The sequence below is a fragment of the Diuraphis noxia genome, unplaced genomic scaffold (genome assembly GCF_037042655.1).
Source record: "Diuraphis noxia isolate RWA-SAM2 unplaced genomic scaffold, SU_Dnox_SAM2 contig0005, whole genome shotgun sequence".
NCBI lineage: Eukaryota > Metazoa > Arthropoda > Insecta > Hemiptera > Aphididae > Diuraphis > Diuraphis noxia.
The window spans coordinates 38,748,428-38,768,895 of NW_028301715.1; the positions used below are offsets into that span (position 1 = coordinate 38,748,428).

A 20,468-nucleotide genomic window follows, 5' to 3' on the forward strand; every position below is an offset into this window, starting at 1 on the left:
TATACCGTTAAGATAATTTTATTTATTTTCTGCGTCTGTCTTTGTCTCTCATATCTCTCGATCAAGACAGTTATAATTAACATTATGCGTTTATAAAATGTCTTGTAGATATACAGTGTTCGTGCGTTATATAAAGCAATCACCCGACGGCTTTATTATGAGTATATAATACTATAGAGACCGCTCTGGTATTCGTTTTGTTTATAAAACAATAATAAAATAAATATATTCGGTATTTTGACTACAGTAATTTTACGTTTGCACGAACTTTAATCAAAAATACGAATTCGCGTCGGCCGTAAGAGTTCTAAACGACTATAATATAATAACGTAATAAAATATAAAATAATCTAATAATAAGTATACAGACGAATTCGTTGAAAACGCAAGACGCAAGCTCCGCCGTCGTATGGCAGACCGTATTTAAAATGTTGAAGTCCGTCCACCTATATTGTGACCTAACAAAGGAAATTTTTGTCTTTAATAATGAATTCATTAAAATTCTGAAGTATAAATTTATTAGTTTACTTGGGGATTAAATTTTAAATTATTTCAAATAGTTTTTGATTTATAACAATGTATACATAGGATAATAGTCCTTAAAAATGATTTCACAAAAATATAAAATGTATTATGTTATATAATGGGATTTAGTATGTATCATAACATTTTTACAAATTATAGAATGATGAATGGTGATAGGTTGACATAAATTACAAATCGTCGTAGCTGTCCAATATCATCCAAACCCATTATTATGAACCTATTATCTTTAGAATTACACAAAGTAAAATAGCTTATACTCTAGCTGTATATGCTATATAAGTATATATACATTTCGATTTAGAAACATCAACGTTTTCAAAAAAATCATTTACAATTTATAGAAAACAAGATGAAACATTATAATAAAGAAATTGGATATACTCATTAAATGGTATAAATATATTAATATTTGAGAATCCTGACACGCTTATTTAGGATATTTAAAAGTTTGAGAAATCAATATTTCAATAGGTTCATTGTTAGGAGAAAAAATAGTGGTCAGCATGCTTGGAGAATTAGCTGAGCACCAATTAGTGGCCTGCAATTGTTTGTCATCGTGAGATTGGAATTCGTAACCCAAATCCCACCCCCTCAAATCGAATTGAATTTTTTACGTTCGGGATGCCATGATGGCGTCGATATTTATATATATGTACCTACTAAATTGGCTGCGCGAGAAATAAAAACACGCACATTTTTGTGTGCAAATTATTAGTGACTATACAAAACAGGATTACGTCGTAGTGGCGTAACAATGATACATGTTTCGATTCGCTGACCTAGTGATAATAATAATATTATGATAAATTCGACGGGAAAAAGAAAACGACGTTCGTTAATCGAAACGTAGGTTTACAATAATATGATATTCCTACATATATATATGTATAACATTATTAGCCGTGCATGGAAGTGTGTAATAAATCGTTAAAAATGTGGTAAAGCTCGCGGTGGAAAACGCGGCGCATACCTATAATAGGTACCTATTGGTTATTGGTAGTGGTATCACAAAATCTCAAACCGCTATTGCAAAACCAGACTGCGGTCGCGACAATTTATAAGCATCGCTGCCGCGAACTTGTGTCTACAATACGTATAATATTATAATAATATGCGAGTGAATAACATAATAATACATAAGTATATATAACCAGCTGTAGGTCGCACGCGTCTTTTAGTCAGCGATCCGTCCGAATCCCTATGGTCTGTAGAATGGTCATGACAACAACACGCTCACACACATATATTTATATAAATGCGTGAGTGTGTGTGTGTGTGTGTAAAACACGCCGCAGCCACCGTACTCACTCACCGTATAAAACGGTCATGTTGTATAATAATATGTGTATTGTGTATGCATAGGTAGATACACTTAAAAAGACACGTTTTTGTTTTTAGATTTTAGCAAGAAAAAAACGATATTTCACAATAGTATATGTATATATAGTATATATAATATCATATAATATAGTACTATATTATCGTAGCACGCGTTCGATTGTAAAATCTAAGATGCATAATAATACGAGTGATTTATTAGATAAACTGCGGTTATGATCGAATACATTACATAACACTACAACCTAACCTTTTCGATAATAAAGGCTGGCGCTTAAACCTCGAGGCGCGTAGTATAATGGTTGTTGCTGCATCGGCGGAGATAAAACTGTTTTGTTTTTTTTTTCGCCATATAAACTCGAACAGAAAACCACTAAATCACGCACAAGTACCTAATATATATAAATACGAGCGAATGTAATAATATGACAACAAGTATAAATCGAAACGTATTTGACGGATTCAATATTCTCGTTGTCATAGTATCGTGTTATATATTATACCCATTTCTCCTTGCACTCTTGCAGTAAGTACGCGATGTAGTGTTTATAGATGTATATGACGTTCGGTAATTTTAACGAGACAGTACGCGTTAATAACTCAAAGTTGTGGAAAACGTTGAGATAGAAAAAAATTGGTGTGGCAAAAAACACCGTTTAACATTTGCTTATACGTATATATATATGTATACTTATATACTTGTATAGTTGTAACTAACAAATTAGGATATGGACAATTTAGGTATGCTTTCAAAAATCTTACTGATATCTTATCCTAACCATATATATACATCTTAAATATCGGTCAAAAAAATTGCAATATACAGGGTCCGTCAGAACAAACGCATGTTTTTCAAAATAATGCTACTCTCAAAGTCATTTCAGTAAAAAATGTTTTATCATATCAAAAATGCAGACGCATATGCAGTTTTTTTATGTGTAACAAAATTTAGGTTTTGAAAATAATGTCATATATATGGCTCATTTCGTGTTTTGGGGACATTCCGTGGCCTCCTTGCTCCCTTGACTTGAGAATATGCAATTTTTTGTTGGTGGGGTCACATACAATCAAAAGTCTACCAATACAAACCACGAACCCTTGATGAATTGAAAGACGAGATCACTCAAGTGGTGAGACAAATTTCGAGACAGATGCTAATTGACACGATAGGATCGTTTTGTGAGTGCCAACACCCTTACTTAGTGGTTCAAGGGCATATGCTGCCTGACATTATTTTCGAAACCTACATTTTGTTACATATGAATAAACTGCATATGCGTATGCATTTTTTGATATAATAAAACATTTTTTACTGAAATTACTTTGAGCATAGCATCATTTTGAAAAACATGCGTTTGTTCTGACGGACCCTGTATAATAGATATGTAGTTGTAATACTTTCAAGATTCTTAAAAAATAACATTTTGATTTGAGAATGAAATTCTCAACTAAATGATCTACAGCATATAATTTATAGTGAAAACTCAGGAGAGATTTCCATTACAAATAACAGAAGTTTTTATCACCACGATACACTTTTTTTATGATACAAAGAAAATATAGAGAATCGTATAACGTGGTATTTATTAAAAACTCCGATGAACCAGATTTCGAATGACGGCATTATTAAAGAAAAATGGGGTGGACATTTTGGTGAATTACCATTGCATCTAATGCGTTTACTCGTATTCGCAAATATTGCGGTACCTACCTAATATTTATTACAATATTATTACCTGTATTATTGACTAACGAGTTTAGTTTGTTATCTGTATAATATTATGATTTATCATTGTTATGCTGAGTCTCGGAGCCATATTTTATAGTTCTTAAGTTCACCATTCGAGCCACAAACATTTTTAATGATAATTTTATGCACTTATACGTCCAGATATTGAGTGAAAGAAAAACCTTAAAAGCTCATAGTCGTAGATCGGACGGCTTCATTGTCAAACGGGATAACCTATATATCGTTAAACAGAAACCTGATAATATATTACTGTATAGCTATATATAGCTGCAACTTGCTTGCATAATAAATACTATACTACCTAAGCCGTTAATATTGTGCAGTGTAACTCGTTCCGTTGCAGTTTACCAACGCGTTTCTCTGTGGAAAAAAATCATTCTGTCGATGACTAGGTACATAACATTGTAATAGTCGCGTGTAATGCACATTGTTATAATATTTTTATACGTATCTTATTTAGGTAATAATATTTATTATTTTAGCGTACAAAAGAATACCTGCAGCGGTACAAGATTGTCATCGTGTGTGAACACCGATGATATACGCGCGTCTGTTTGAATGTGGTTCGTTACGTCATCAAGAGACAAGAATATTATATTGTAAATTGTAATTACAATTATAATTATAATGTTCAATTATCATCTGAGTAGCAACTCATATGCTCGCAGTTGGAACGCTGTGAGTGTTATAATGGTAACGAGTCAATCAAAAGTAGGTGTAATATAAAGTGTGATTCGCCAAGTACGCATCATACTCCAATTTTTTCATTAAATAATGCAATTATTCAAATATTGATTTTAAAATTGTCCTTTTTACTCTGAATTGTTAGGTTTTTTTTTTCGAAAATTTTGTTGTAGGTATCAAAATCAGAATTAAAACGAATAGTTTCTAAATGATTAAAATGTATTTATACTTAAAGGTACCTAATATACGAGAGGTACTCGGGGTCGGAGTAATAGTCTTTAAAAATGGGCCCACAAAAATATCAAATATACCTATATAATTTTTGATTTACTATAAATTGTATTTTCGAAATTTTTACAAATTATAAAATGGTGATATTTATAGCAAAAAAGGTAGATTTTTATTTGAAAATATAATGGTTACGTCGTCACCGACCGGCATTCCTCTTAAATGGTAAGCTAAATCTATTTATTCGAAATAAATTAGGATTATAGTCCTTATGAATACTTAAAATTCTGAAATTCATAATTTAAATTAATTTACTATAAAAGGGAAAATGTTCACGTTTGATTAATCGCTCTGTATTCCGTATAATACTGCAGACTATACGTTACCTAGCTATTGCGACGTTAAAGATGGTCTTCGGGAATATGTCATCGTCCGCGGACGCCACACGCAAATTCTATATACCTGCTATATTAACAACACAATATTATATGACTATACATAACAACATCGTTATCAATAATGCGTCCCATTTGCAACCTCGTTTTGGTACTATATAATGATATGATGATGGGCCACTTCGGTTGATCAACGCAACATATAGTAATAGTATAATAATGTGACATATATAATATTATTATAATAGACAAATAGATTGGAACAATGCCATTTGGGCTTTCTATCTTTTTCACTCGTACCTGCAAGTAAAATATGTGCATCAATAAAATATAAAAGTAATATTAATCATGTACGCTCGCGAGAGAGTGTTACGTAAAAGATGTATATCGCGTATAATATTATAATATGCCGTGGTACACGCTCACAATTTAAGCATGGCAAATTTTAAATTCATGTAATATTATACCTAATCCGAAGTACGCGAATTTTAAATAATAACGTTTAGAAACTATAAGATATTATACTATATTATAATGCTAAGTGTATATATGAGGTATACTCACGCGGGTTAGAGGTATAGTAGTAGGTCATTTTCATTAAATCATTTTGAAATTTGTAATATTTCCAAGACGTTAATTTTTAGTACGCACTCGCAGCTTTGTATTATAATAACGAATATATATATATATATACATATAGGGTCGAATTTAATATATATCTATATACAGCTATTGCAGTCATCCATATAATATGTAGATAGGTATACAGTGTGTCTAGAAATTTAGGAATCATTTTTCGCGTTCGTGTATACACCGCAATGGCTAAAATAAAATATAATATATACACATCTGTGCAAGTGATATTCGTAAAAATATTCGTACCTATAAACTAATTATATGATATTGTAAAGATTGTTATACGATAAACGACGACATGTCTTATTAAACAGTTCGAGTACTTTAAACTTATCGCTTTAACGTTAAATTCAATTAATCGTCGAGAACATCGTCATTCGATATATCGTGTGAAACGTTCAACAAAAATTTAGGGTTTCCAATAAAGCAATTACTTTCATATGCTGCAGCGTAAAAGTGTATAATGAGCATAATCTATTATATTGTATAGTGGTCATGTACGCGTCAAGTTTGTCACGACGAATTCGGAAGATACAAATCTACTACCTATCGGTATGTGAAAATAGAAATAGTTGATTGTACGTACGACGACGTACCTACCTATACATTTATTTCGTTCACTGTGAAAGTACAAATCTGTAATGCGCGCAATATATAATATTATGTATAAAGACCGATTCTACGAAATTATTGGTTATATATTTTGTCATAAAACGGCAACTGTCCGATAGTAAAATAGATTTAAATACCTATAATAAGAAATCGTTGTAAGAAAAAAATTACAATAATAGGTATGCGAGTTACAGACTTTAATATTTCGCTACAATATTTTGAGACGAAAATGTATTATAACGACATGGCGTAGTATGTTCAGTTTTGAAATTCCCTCGATAATCTTTCCATCGCAAAATTCAAAAGCAAGTAAAATGTATACGGAAATTGCTTGAACACAAATCACACTTTAGAAGTATAAGATCAATCCAAAAATGACCAAAACCACCTAACCTATAGCCAAACTAAAAACAAAAAAAAAACGGCTCTGTTTCTGCATAGGAGATCTTAAGACAGGTTCACAGCTATACTATATATGTCGTCTGTCGTGACCTGTAAATCTTACTGTATTCTGATTGGTACTTGTCATCATGATACCTACAACCTACAACATACCTACTATATCGTACACTGTTAAAATGATCTACGGAGGAAATGTCCATATAGTGCAGGGGTTGACCTTAACATTTGGACAAGACGTGACCGACGATGTAACTGTAAAACCTGCTAAGACATTAACATATTTTTTCGTACGGTTAAAATTTGGCCAACGCGTCACTAGTTTACGACCTTTGATAATTGAATTTTATTCTTGGAAGGGGTTTTGATTTATTGATGAAATAAAAATTGTAGCCATTAGTCTGACAAATAATATATTATAATGAAGTCTATACATATATACTACATACCAACATACTTATACAGTTATACTCCAGACAGGTATACATTACATACACTCAAGATCATCTGGGGACAAATCAAGGAGTTTAATGATTCACAAAAGACAATAACTGATTTCGATTTTATTTTGTAAGCAATGTGCTGATGGTGTTACGCGCTAGTGTGCGGGTGCCTTTAAATTACTTACTCTCGTAATAATTTTGATAATATCAAACGCAATGAAAACAAAAATAAAAAATAAAAATGATGAGTTGCGCGTAATGTTTTTTGCACCTGCAGGATTACAGTTTTTCAAAATCGTTAGACCGCGAAATCCTCTGCTATTTATTTATTTATTTTTTATTTTTTTATTGCATTACACGTGTTCATATATTATCATTAAACTAATAGTGTGGTAACCATGTGTTTCAGGTCGGTATCGCGTACGATGATAACCACGACGAGCCGTCTCACACCAGGTGCAGATGAACAGCAACCGATTGCGCGGACAGCACTCGATCGCAACGGTTACCGACAGACGACCAGTTGCGCCGGCTACTACCACGTTGTTGACGCAATGCCGCCGCGCTGATTTCGGGATCGGAGTCGGATGCGGCGACGCCGTACGTCTACGCACTGACGCCGGCCGGACGGTTTTACTCGACTGCCGAGTCGACGCCGAACATCAACTCCCGGACGCCGCAATGGCCGCGTCCGTAGCGTTGCCCGAACGGTACCGTCAACCGACGGCCACGGTACCGGCCGCCGCCCATCATCAGGCGACTGCGATGACGGCCGACGGTGACCGCTCACAGCACCGCCGTCACTACCAAAACGGTTACCGGCCGCATCACGCCAAGTACAACAGCGTGTCTGCCGGTAGCGCGCTGTCCAAGTCCATGCGGTATGCCGACGGTTGGCTGTACGAACGAGACGCCGGCGCGGGAGGCGCAGGCACGGTTGGCCGCCAAGGGTCTGCGGGCGGCCGGAACAGGTCGCGCAGCACGTTCCTGGGCCGCGAGCACTTTGGTACGGTCGCGGCTGCCGCCGTGGCCGTGGCCGCCGCAGCAGCCACTGTGCAAGTCGCGCCGTCGTCCGAAGACCCGTACGACTGTGTCCGCAGGAACCGGATGGCCACTTCGGCCACCACAACCGGGAAACTAGACCGGAAACGGAACCGCAGCGGTTCGCCGAGGACGCCGTCACCCGATTATGACTATACGGGTGCTGACGGTCGCGTCGTCTCGTCGTCGCGTCGGTCGATACTCGAGTGCAACGTCAACCCGTACGATCTGTTGCAGCAAACTTCCGACAATGACGACACCGACGACGGTGTGGTCGACGGAGACTGTCCCAAGCGGATGTCGCTCAAAGATAAGTTCATGAACCGCATACAGGACACTGTGTTTGCCAAGAACAAGGCGAGCGTCGGCGGTTTTGGATCGTTTACGTCAAACGGTATGGCCAAAAAGAATCCGATGGAACGAAGCGCAGTAGGAGGTGTCAACATAGCCGGACACACGGTAAGCGCAGATGCCCAATTGGAATTTAACTGTTTAAATCGTTACTCGTCTGCAAAGGAATTTCGAAGAAAGGGAGAGGAGGTGAATGTCCTGTAGTCTTTGTATATTTTCAAAAATTTTTTCATTTCTTTTGAACCTAGCTTAATTGTTTCTGATTACCTACATTATAAGATTAATACTAGCACGGAGGGCTAGTATTAATATAAAATTGTATTTGAACAGTTAGGTATTATTACATATCAGTCATATCATATTAGATATACATATCAATATCATATACATTATATATACACAAAACACAATAAATTACAAAGCAAAGTTAGATGGTCATATTCTAATAAATTAATGGGTATACTTTGATGTTTTTATATGCATTTAAAATTGTCCACGAGATCTTACAAGTCTTAAAAAGACGCATAAGATAAAATTTTACGTTCAGAATAATAATAATATTGTATATGTGTTTCCACGATGGATTATTTTAAAAACGTTATTTTTAACATGTAATGACATTTTAAAATTTAAACACCATCTGCCATGTTATGCGTTAGTAATAGATAACAACAAATGTGGAAGCTCTACTTAAAATACATTTTTTTTAAACTGAGCCGTCGCTGTCGCGGGACTCGTGGCAGATGTGTTTTTGTATAGAAAAAAAAATGTTCGATAATTGCAAGAATGGTTTATTAAAGGAAATAAAAATGGTGTTATCAGTAACAAAATGTTTATATTTTTCTTTTTTTTAAAGGCGAATGTGTGCTATGCGCGCATGCGCTCGTTTCCACGGTTAGGTAACAAACGTTATTATCCGTTGAGATAAGATGTTTCACATCAATCAACAATAAATAAAATACTATTTATAACGAGTGATTTATAAAATAATAATATAGTAGTTTACATAGGTACTTTTAGTGTCCACACATCCCTATATAAGTGGGTGGGTCTTAGAGGCGCTACAAACTACAATGATTTATTTACGATTTCACAGGTTCGACTGTTCGACGGCCCCAAGTCTCCAGCTAGCCACAAGAGCGTCACGTCTTCGGTATGGTACGACGATGGATCCGCTTCGGATGTGGCCGCCACGGTGGCCGACGAAACGGACCAGTCGCCGGTGAGGCCTCCGAGGCGCCGGTGCAAACCGACCACTGGTGTCAACGTATCCGCGGGCCTGGCCAAGCGATCCCACTCGCTGACGACGTGCGGCATGACCACCGTGTCCGCCGAGATCAAGTCCATTCTGAAAAAGCCCGCGTCGCTGACCACGGACGATCTGAGTCCGGTCAGGTCGCGGACGGCGGTCACCGCGACGTCGGTCGTAGTCGTCGGTGCCGGCACGTGCAGTGGACCACAGAAGAAGACAAAAAAGCAAGTGCAATTCGACATCGTTCCGGTGGCCGTCGAAAAACCGAACGAAAACGACGGCCATTACTCGGCGGAAACTGCAGCATCGGTGGTACCGGGAAACCGTGTCGAACAAACGCCGCTGTTGACTGCTGCACCACCAACGCCGACTGCTGCACATAACCAGCAGCGTGGACAAGACAAAAACCCTCTGTCTAGTGGTAAGTTCTACTAACCGTTTTTCCCAAGCTGCTCCTCCGATCGTTTCTCATCTAAAATAGGTAAACGCAGACAATAACGTTTAGTTTCCGTTAATGTCGTTCATCATTAAGTTATTTCGGATATTTCCCCAAAAATTATCATAACGCGTCCACTATCACGAAAGACTATCGGGTACACACCTGCCGTAGATATTTATAGAATCTTTTATAAGCACTTTGGTTCATATTAATTTTGTGTGCGCATAAATGATGAATTTCCTCGAGCTTTGATGATACGAAAATTGATTTCTGTAGTCTCACGCAAATGGAATAGGTGCTCTTCCGGCGGTGCCAGCAGGTTTTTTGTGAACAGGACTGTGATGAATGGGATCCACAACGGTTCTACTCGTCAGCCGTGGAAAAGAAAAGGAGAAGTAACTGCAGATGATGATATGCCAATGGACACGTTCGTGTTATGATAACGTTTCAGAAATTCGCGTAACTGGTTTTCCTTCGACGATGATATGCATATGTCACGTATCGGTGATGGCGAGCTCGGAGGGCAGTTCAACCATACATACTATTATCGTAGGTGTGGCAGGTCCTTTGGCAATTCACGCAAATCACGAAATTTAAATTAGTACAAATTATAACATCATAAACAGTAACAACAGTGATTTGCAGGGCACGCGTGTACGGTTATTGTGATCATTATTTTTATATACCTACACGTGTGTAACGCGTAATAATCAAATATAAGCGAAAATATAGAAAATATTGCACAAGGCGCAGGTAAAAACGATTATAGTTTTTGAACGACCATTATATATGAACACATTGTCCGATGACGAGACAGAAATAGAAACCCTCTTTGTCATCACACGGCTGGTGAAAGTTTCGATTTACGTAAAATACGTGGCATAAATAACTACCAGACTTTCCAAGTCACGTGAATCCCCTCATAAGTCATAACCCCCTCAGCTCATATATTTCCATTGACTTAAGTACGCGCAGTTAAGAATACAGTTCTACTGTACGATACTTATGCGAATCGTGTCATTTTTAGGTCCGGAAGCGATCGTGGCAGCCGTCGAACGGAAACTGAAAAGAAGCCTAAGCGACAGACAAAACTCCGGAAATTCCAACGGATCGGCGGATGACATGACGGTTTTCAACGACACCATGCGAATCCACGTGCGGCACAAGAGCAGACCGGACAGCCGGGTGGCGTTTGACAGGCCAGCCGAACCACCACCACCTCCACCGCCACCACCTCAGTCGACGTCGACCCCGACGATCACCGAATTGTTTCTGTGCGGAAGAGGAACAAGCGGTGGTGGCCGGTACAATGACGACGACCGCAATGACAACGACAACAGGACAGTGGTGCAAGTCTCGCCTTCCGATGAGCTCGGGACGTGCCCAGAATATCCAGTCGAACCGGAACAGAAAACGTCCATACTGATAAATTCGAGCCCAGGACTGAAAACGTCGGTGATCATCGGTGAGGGGGGTGCGGCGTACGCTGCGTCGTCCGACAACAAGGTGACCATCAGCATCGGGCCGACCGGAAACACGGGCCGGGGGGGCAGGAGCGGGAACTACAAGAGCAACGTGACGGTGGTGGACCGAGCAGGAAGCCGGATGTCCGATTTCATCCGGATGAACTACGACCCGGTACAGGCGGCCCGCCTGGACGTGACGCCACACGTATGCGGCCGCAGGTCTGGCGGCAGCGATACCACACCACTAGTCAGCCCTTACCGAGTGTCGGAAATTGAGAAACACCACATGGCCGCACACCCGCCGTCCGACACCGAGTCCAGTTCCGAGTCGTGTTACGCCTCGGCCAAAGAGGACGCGTCCTACTCGTCGGCGTCGACCGCGTCTTCATCATCGTTCTCGTCCACTTCGTCGTCGGCCGCGGCCACATTAGCGGCCGACGCCGAGCCCATCTACGAGGAGATATCAGAATCGCCCACCCCACCGCCGCTACCCTCGTGCCCGCCGCCCGATCGTGCCGACCACGAGGCTGCCGCCATACTGCCGTGCCGATCAATATTCGAGGGTGCCACCAAGTACGACATCATCAACTATCTGGTGGACGCGAAACGCCGGTGTGGTTCACTGCACGACACGTCCACCTTACACCCGAAGTTTGTGGTCGTCACCGACGAACAGGCGGCCGCCGAATCTGACTCTTGTGGCGGCGGCAGCGGCGGCGCGTGCAACGACTCGGGCGAAGAGTCGTCGACATACAGCAGTTGTGGCCCGGCCGCGGTGGCCGCGATACTGCAGTCAGCCGACGCTGCCAAGAGGGCGGCGGTGGAAATCGAGCGCAACGATTCGGGTGTGGGCTCGGAGACCAGCCAGAGCTCGCGGAGCAAGTGGCAGCAGCAACAGCAACAGCAACAGCAGCACGAGACGCAGCACAGTTGCGAGGACTGCGACCAGCCCGTCGAGATACAGACGACGGACGGGTGAGTGCGAGATTTTCATTAAACGACTTATTTTTTATTATTTTTGTGAAAAAATAGTGAAGGAAGTATAAATGTTTTATAGCCATGCGAGTTCTAAATTCGTAAATAATGGTCAGTGGCTTATACTATATACTATAAATGGTTATGGGTTGCAGGTGTCCGTTCAGTTTAATAACACTTATAATAAGTTATAATATGAGCTATAGTTGAGTCGTTTAGAGATAGTGAATAGAGTGGGGGGAGGTGATCGGTAAATATCCTCAACAAAACTGCATATTTTTAGTATAACTTCCAGACCTGTATACCCTCCACTAACGATGAGTATAATATATATTATAGGTACGATTGTCGTAATAGATCATCCACGGTATAGGGAGATCGCCGAGATCGGCATTTCTTGTCGAGTCACGTTTTTGATGTTATAATAATATATTATAATATATATTTCGTCTACATCACACGCAATATACTCGAGAAAGTGCTGCACGTGTAGTGCCTATAACAAGATGTGATAATAATATTATGTACAACGTACATATCACCCAGCTGGGCAGGTATTGAAGTCGTTACTGATATACGCGTATGATGTATATTGTAAAGTCGATACGAAGTTAAAAACGCACACTCAGCTTGGTCGTAAACCCTCGAATCGCGCCCGAAATAAAACGTCTCTGTTTGTCTATTATCCGTACGTCACCATTGTGTTTTTTATTACTATTATTATTATTAGATTACCGAACGGGTCACGTGCCGCGTTTAATATCCGTTCGGCCGTAAAGGTACTATTGTAGCTACGTGTCATCATCATTATTTTCGTCAGTAATATTTACGTGCTCGACGCACGTATAGTTGTTAATCTCTGCCCCGCGGCTTCTTGCTGCACTGTACTGCATTGTGCAGGATAAAGCGTCTTGTCGTCCTCGTGAAAAACAAAACGACATTATCCGAGAGCGCAGTTTTCCGATATAGTTTTTCGAGGCTGAAGAGACGGTGTCTTAGAAAAAATCCGACTTTTTTGATTCCAAACTGTTAACTTCTCTCGGCGCAATGCATGACGACTTGTGCGGGGGATTGCCGAACACCACCTAAATACTAATGTCTGAATTATCTAATCGGGGCATCGGGCGGATTATCCCATAAAACTTAGAACGAATGTTCATTTTATTCAACGTTATTGCATAAGCCTGTTCATCGATTTAGTATTACAACGACGTGACCAATTTAAAAGGCTCATATTACATATTTTTAAACTGTAATTGTATAATATATTATTATTGTGTTATATTATTTTATTATTATGTTTTATGTTACGTTACAACTGTCACAATTGTAATGTTGCACTCAATACAATATAAATTAGATATTAAAAAGAATAAATAATTTTTCCGACCGTCTAACAATGTTCGTTAGGTAGTAAAAAGGTTTTATGTAATGGAACGAGTGCGATTCGAGCATTACTTTTAACTTGAGTGCAATTCGAACATTACCCTTTTCTGTCCCTAGTAAAATTTGAAAAAAAAAGTACAATATGAACTCACCCCTGTGCATCATTCGTTTTTATTCGTTATAAAAATGTATTATTATAGCGCTAGGTCACAAACTACAGCAGTAATAATAGAATCCAATGTTTATTTATTTTTATATTTTTGTCGTGTGGAAAGTCAATTCCGAATTTGTTGGTTGTTATTTATCTAGAAAAATATAACAAAATATTTGTATACGTAATAGGTTTTTAAATTCGATATAATTATAGCAGAGCCGGATAAAAAATCAAAGCCATCCTGGGGAGAAATATAATATATTTGGTCATCCTTCTCAGAGAGAGACATTAAAATAATAGAAACTTCATATTATATATGTATAATACCGTATGAATATGTGAAACAATAATATTATTATAATACAAAATATAAAATACCTACCATATTTTTATGTAAACAAATACAGCTCAATTATTAAAATAACTCTAAAACAAAAAAAGACTACTTGAAGAATCAAAAACGTGGCTTAAATTTTTGTGTCTCTACTGACATATTACAGAGAAAACTACAAAAATCGTTTGTACATAATGTATTATTTCCTAAAACTCTTCGTAAACTTTGATCAATAACTCTATAATATAATCACACTGGTATAATAATACGCGTGATACCTACTAATAAAAATTTTTTCAACGCTATATCCAGTTTTATTTGAAAAATAAGAATGTGTAAGTAGGTATACTCTATTTAAGTTCGGCTTTAATATAAGAAAAATTCTATACTACCCCAATCAAAAATATTACATAGAGAAAATATTATGGATCAAATATTCGTACTTCGACAATAATATACCACATTGGAGCAAAAGCTGCTCTTTTCCAACTATTGAAATATACCTATGTCAATCCCTATTCTCCCGACAATAATTTTAAGTGAGCCGAGTGGGATAAAACCTAATTAGTAACTAATAACAATAGTTCTGACTTTCTAGATCATTTTATACGGTCGAGTAAAACTTGATAGGCTGCAGAACGCGGACCCATTGTACTATAAACTTATATAAAGTTTGAGATATGACTAATTATATTGAAAATGTTGTTCAGTTTAAATACCATTAATCATATTATTATCTAATTTGGTGATACAATAATAATTTATAAATAAACTACAGAACATGTTTAATTGTTATATACCTAATCTGTAGATTAAAAAAACTGATTATTTTGACTTGTTTATATTATTTTTATAGTATTTATAACGTTTGAATTAACTGTCTAATATAAAATAATGATTAAATTATTTAAATCTCATAAAAATTCGTAACATTTTATACATACCTAGTTATATATTTACCTTTTTGTATGTAATAGTATCAAGTGTCCGATTTTGAAACGAAAATTTTTACTCGACCGTACAAAGTGACCGTTCACCTAGAAAAATCAATATAAAATGCGATTATATTAAAATGTCGACCGTTTTTTTTCTTCGACCGTTCACAGTGGCATCATGTTCGCGCCGCTGGTGTGTCGCAAGTGTCACAAACGCAGGGCCGAGCGACGGGAGATCATAGCCGAAATAGTCGAGACCGAGGAGAAGTACGGCAGAGACCTAGACATCATCACCGAAGAGTTTTACCGGCCCATGATGGTGGCCGGTCTGCTGAACGCCGACCAGTTGACCACCGTGTTCCTAAACGTGTCCGAACTGAAAGAGCACAGCGCCGCCCTGTCGCAAAAGCTGCGCGACGCATACGAGATAGCCATCGAACAGGGCGACGATGACCTGCTCACGGTAAACATCGGCCGGCTGTTCCTGGAAGCGTCACCGTCCATGCTGCACGCCTTCCAATCGTACTGCACCCGCCAGGTACGTCCTATATACAAAGCCTATTTTTCAAAAAAAAAAATGATGATTAGGTGTCTAACATTAAATCGATCGCTCCATGAAAATAGTTGAAAACTATAACTGTCACGAAAGCTTCAGTAGTGATGTCTATCCCGTATCCCACGATAAAAATTGTCACATTTAAATCCCATCAAAAGTCATGAACAAAATCACAACGCACCAATATCGTTTGGTTTATTTAATTAATTTGATTCCGTTTAAATTCGATTAATAAATCATTCAAGATAGCATCGACAATAGCAAAAGTTATTCATTTTAAGTTTTGAAAAATGTACGGCATAATAACTGAACATTGCGGCAGTAGTTGCGCCATATTATATACAATTTTAGAAGAAGAATACTCCATTGAAAACATATTCGCAGCGAGTGGTACTGAGTATTAGTGAGTAATAAATAATCCAGTAGTGCAATAAAGTTATACGAGTACATTTACACAGTGATGCTATATATTTATACTGTACTTATACCATCATCGCGATAGTGCCTACCCATAGCTATCGTCGGCTCTTCGTGTTCAATCATGCGTGTAAAATGTATTATAGATACAGTGTGAAAGTTCTGTCGTGCGGTAGTTTGATGATATCCACTAGTTTTTATGTACTTTCATGTTCACCTATCACGTAACGACATTTTCGTTTCACAGGGTAACGCTGCATTGTTGCTCGCCAACCTGGAGAAGGAGAAAGAGCTGCTGCGCATATTTTTGAGGGTGTCGCAGATGGAGAACGCTGTGCTACGCCGGATGAACCTCAACAGTTTCTTAATGGTGAGCTTATAATATTATCGGCTATATTATCACGTATAAGGCTCGAATTTTAAAGAATCATAAATTTAAAAAAATCACAAAATTGTTTTAAAAAAACAAATATGCATATTTAAGTAAAAAATGCATGTCCAACAATTAACATAAATTATTTATAAAACTGAATAAAAAAAAAAATTCACTACCATGTGTTCAGCAAAATTTTCAGTAGGTGCCAAGTGAAATTGACTCTATTATCTGACAGAATGTTTTATACATAGAAAACCTACAATATAACCATTTAGTCCGTACTACGTATTTCGAGTTTCATATTAATTAAATTGTTTTTATTACTAAAACATAATTAAAATATCCGAATTCCACAGCTAAAAAAAGCATTTACACAAAAAACAACAAAAATAAATTGGTTTATTTGGAATCAGAATGACGTGAAACGAATTTATGTATAACAATTAAATTTCTACCTCATATATAAAAAAGAAGTACCTATTTGCTTTAAAACCTGAGCCCTAAATTCATATAATATATCGATATGGCTGCGGAACATCGGTGACGATTTAAAAGCGCGCGCGCAGATGACCGTGTCGCGCACTGTACAGACGAAGGGAAGTCGTGCGTCGACGGCGCTCAGCGTTTTGTCGCGTCTTAGATTATATTATTATTATTATTATTATTATTATTATTATTGTTATCATCATCTAAAATCGTATTACGGTTGTAATAGTTTTTTTTATTTTTTTTTTATTTCCGTCTGTCACACCGCAGGTGCCCGTTCAACGCGTGACCAAGTATCCGCTGCTGTTGGCCCGCTTGTACAAAGTCACGCCTGAACACCATCTGGAAGCTCGGCAGACGCTTAACGAAGCGAGGCACAAGATACAATTGCACCTGGAACACATAAACTCAGTGAGTGCCTTCTACACGAATAATATTTGTTTTACTCATATTTTTTCTTTGCGCAACCATTATTGCACGTACGAAATTCCCGTTTTGTCCACAGTTGGCCAAAGACATTAGTTCCACAAAACTATGGCGAAAAATATACGCCATCAACGGTAAGAGGCCTGACAACGAGGACTTGGCCGACATCAAATTTCGCAAGGTAATAATATTAGCTACTTCCGTAGTGCCATCTGTTATTATTTATACTGAGTATAAGTACTCGTAAATTATAATTTTTTAAAAAGCTGGCCTACTCATTAATATCAGTTGATTTATTTGTTATGTGATTGATCATCATCTCCCGTACTTTTTGTTGATATGGACAATATAAAAATAGTAAAATTATGCACTATGACAATATAATATAGTGCATGCTGGTTGAAATTTAAAATACATTTTATTTTTTAATATAACTATTTTGTAATTTGGCTATTTTTCATCACTTTCAACCCGTCCTTAAGCGTGACAATTAAAATAAATCACGTTTAAAAAAACGTCACATTAGGTAGATAGTGGAAAAAATATTTTCCAATTTTCGAAAATGTAGAGAGTGAGAAAGGCCATGAAGAGGACAATTTTAAAGCGTAGGAGAGAGAGTCATCTCGTCGGATGTAACGTTGAAAATTTCTCGTTCAGTTTCACCGTCTTAAAAAGTGCAGAAAAGCAGAGTCATAAGTGATAAGTGAAAAGAACTAATAGGTGATCGAAACAGTATTTTTTTTTTATCAAGCAGGCGTGGGTGAACAAGATGACAATCGCGCATACATCCGGTAAGGTAGAGCTTCCCACCCACACCAAAAACCAAGGACGAATAGAAAAAGAGATACATCTATACCGAGAGGGGAAATTTGGAGGGAGTGACAGCACAAATTGGACACTGAAAATTATTAGGTTAGGTTAACCTTATACAAACGGATGTGTCGCACATTTCGGGTTTTCAATTATTGTTTTTTATCACGAAATTATATTCGGCTACATTGAGTACCTAATACATATTATATTCCAACGGTATAATGTGCTTTGATGAAGACGACGTGTCTTGATTACGAAAGATGTACTTATATTTACGACGGAATAATAATTATATTATCATTACATATTATGCGCGCGTATTATAAGCGTACAGAGACTAATTTCGATGAGTAATATATTATTTAGAAACGAAGGTACCTACAAAAATTTTAATTCGTTTACGGAAACCTAGTAGAAGTGCCTATCGCCTTTATCTAGCTCCTTTGTGATATTTAAAGTGTAGTAGATATAGATGCCGAGAGTGCACATCGTTGAGTAATGCGTATACGCATGCGTATATCGTAAAGTAAACAATAAACGAGACGAATGATGGGATGATGATTGAGTGGTATTCGGCGAACAGGGTAGGTATAACGTGATTTTTTTAATTTAAAAACAAAAACCCAGCCAATTGTAAGGGTGACAATGTTTGAAGTGCCTAATAACTGATATGGGTATAATAGCAGTATTATATATATTTAACGGTTAGGGCTCGTAGACGAATAAATCGTTCAAGTTTATTGTTTATCACTTAAAACGAACACACGTGTAAACCGATATGTTTTATTTGAATTTCCGTTAATTGGGCTTCAGGTGGCCGTGGACGTGCTCGAATGGTCGGGGCTCGGAGAAGAGATCCGGTTCGCCATGGAGGGTCGGCTTCTGTATACACAACCGTCGGACCACAATTGGCGGCGGGGCGGCAGGACCATCAAACTGATGCCGATAAATGCGATCATCGTGACGTTGGGAAAGGTGAGTCCGTAGTGGTATAATATAATAATAAATCATACAAACGATTAAGACCTTGTGGCCGCGCTCTTCGTGGACGTACACGCTCGCATTTGGTATAAAATATGAGGTAGCGTGATTAATGTGTGGTTACGTTTCTTTTGTGTTCAGCCCAACGACAATTACAACCCGGACGCGGACGACATCACGTTCCCCAGACAGAACGGCATCAGAGACGCGTCACTAGTGTTGCTTAAAGAGAAGAGCGGCAGGATAAGTTTACTACGAGTAAGTAACAAAAAAAATGTTAAAAACTTTACGATTTCGGATTAGCACTAATGCACTATAGTGCAGTAGTGCAGTGGACGAACACGTCTTCTATATCTATAGTCCGTTCTCCCCATATGTGCTCGAGAAAGAGAGTGAAAGATTTCTCCCTAGAATTTCGCCGATCCGACTCACGTGTATGAATATTATATATACGCGCTTATACGTAGTGTCATGGCGTTCCATGGAAAATTCTGCGAAGAAGATTTTGACAGCGTTTAAAAAAATCTTGAAAATCCCGATTCAAATGATTTCCGATACGATTCTAAACGTATAAAAAAATTAAACTGATAAAATAAATATACTAATTCGATACATTATAAATTGTATATATTATGATATATTTTAATCGGTAATTATATTTGCTTCAGGAACCCATGTACTTGGATCGGTGTGTAGTATGCTGTGAAAGCGACTGGGACGATTACTTCGAACTACACGAAATCACTACCAAGGACACGTACATACTGAAAGTAAGTTTTCAGGAATTCATAGTTCCTAATATCTTATGGCACAGGTTATTTAATACGTCCTGTTCTGATGTCATATGCTCGTCAATATCTATGTATATAATACATTTGAAATGTTTCCTGAACTCTGCTGTTATCGGTCGAACTTACACTTAAAAAAAGAATTTAACTGACATTCAAACTATTTCAATGAGATTATTTTATTTTGAATTAAATAAATTATATACAAAGTAATTCACCAAGCATGCTTACCCCTTTTTTCCTTTTATAATGAATTCATTA

At 37.7% G+C, this 20,468-nt stretch overlaps 1 protein-coding gene across 3 annotated transcripts in view; it reads left to right on the forward strand.

The window, feature by feature from the left end:
- The window catches only part of RhoGEF64C (Rho guanine nucleotide exchange factor at 64C), a 99,567-nt gene that overhangs the window by 77,223 nt on the left and 1,876 nt on the right, over window positions 1-20,468 (forward strand). For all 3 annotated transcript variants that reach the window (XM_089229451.1, XM_089229450.1, XM_089229449.1), the window contains 10 exons: window positions 7,441-8,531; window positions 9,520-10,096; window positions 11,142-12,555; window positions 15,536-15,902; window positions 16,585-16,707; window positions 17,470-17,610; window positions 17,705-17,806; window positions 19,252-19,413; window positions 19,561-19,677; window positions 20,088-20,189. In XM_089229451.1, coding sequence (XP_089085577.1) covers window positions 7,494-8,531; window positions 9,520-10,096; window positions 11,142-12,555; window positions 15,536-15,902; window positions 16,585-16,707; window positions 17,470-17,610; window positions 17,705-17,806; window positions 19,252-19,413; window positions 19,561-19,677; window positions 20,088-20,189 — 4,143 coding nt within the window. In that variant the 5' untranslated portion in view covers window positions 7,441-7,493. The remainder of the gene's footprint in view (window positions 1-7,440; window positions 8,532-9,519; window positions 10,097-11,141; window positions 12,556-15,535; window positions 15,903-16,584; window positions 16,708-17,469; window positions 17,611-17,704; window positions 17,807-19,251; window positions 19,414-19,560; window positions 19,678-20,087; window positions 20,190-20,468) is intronic.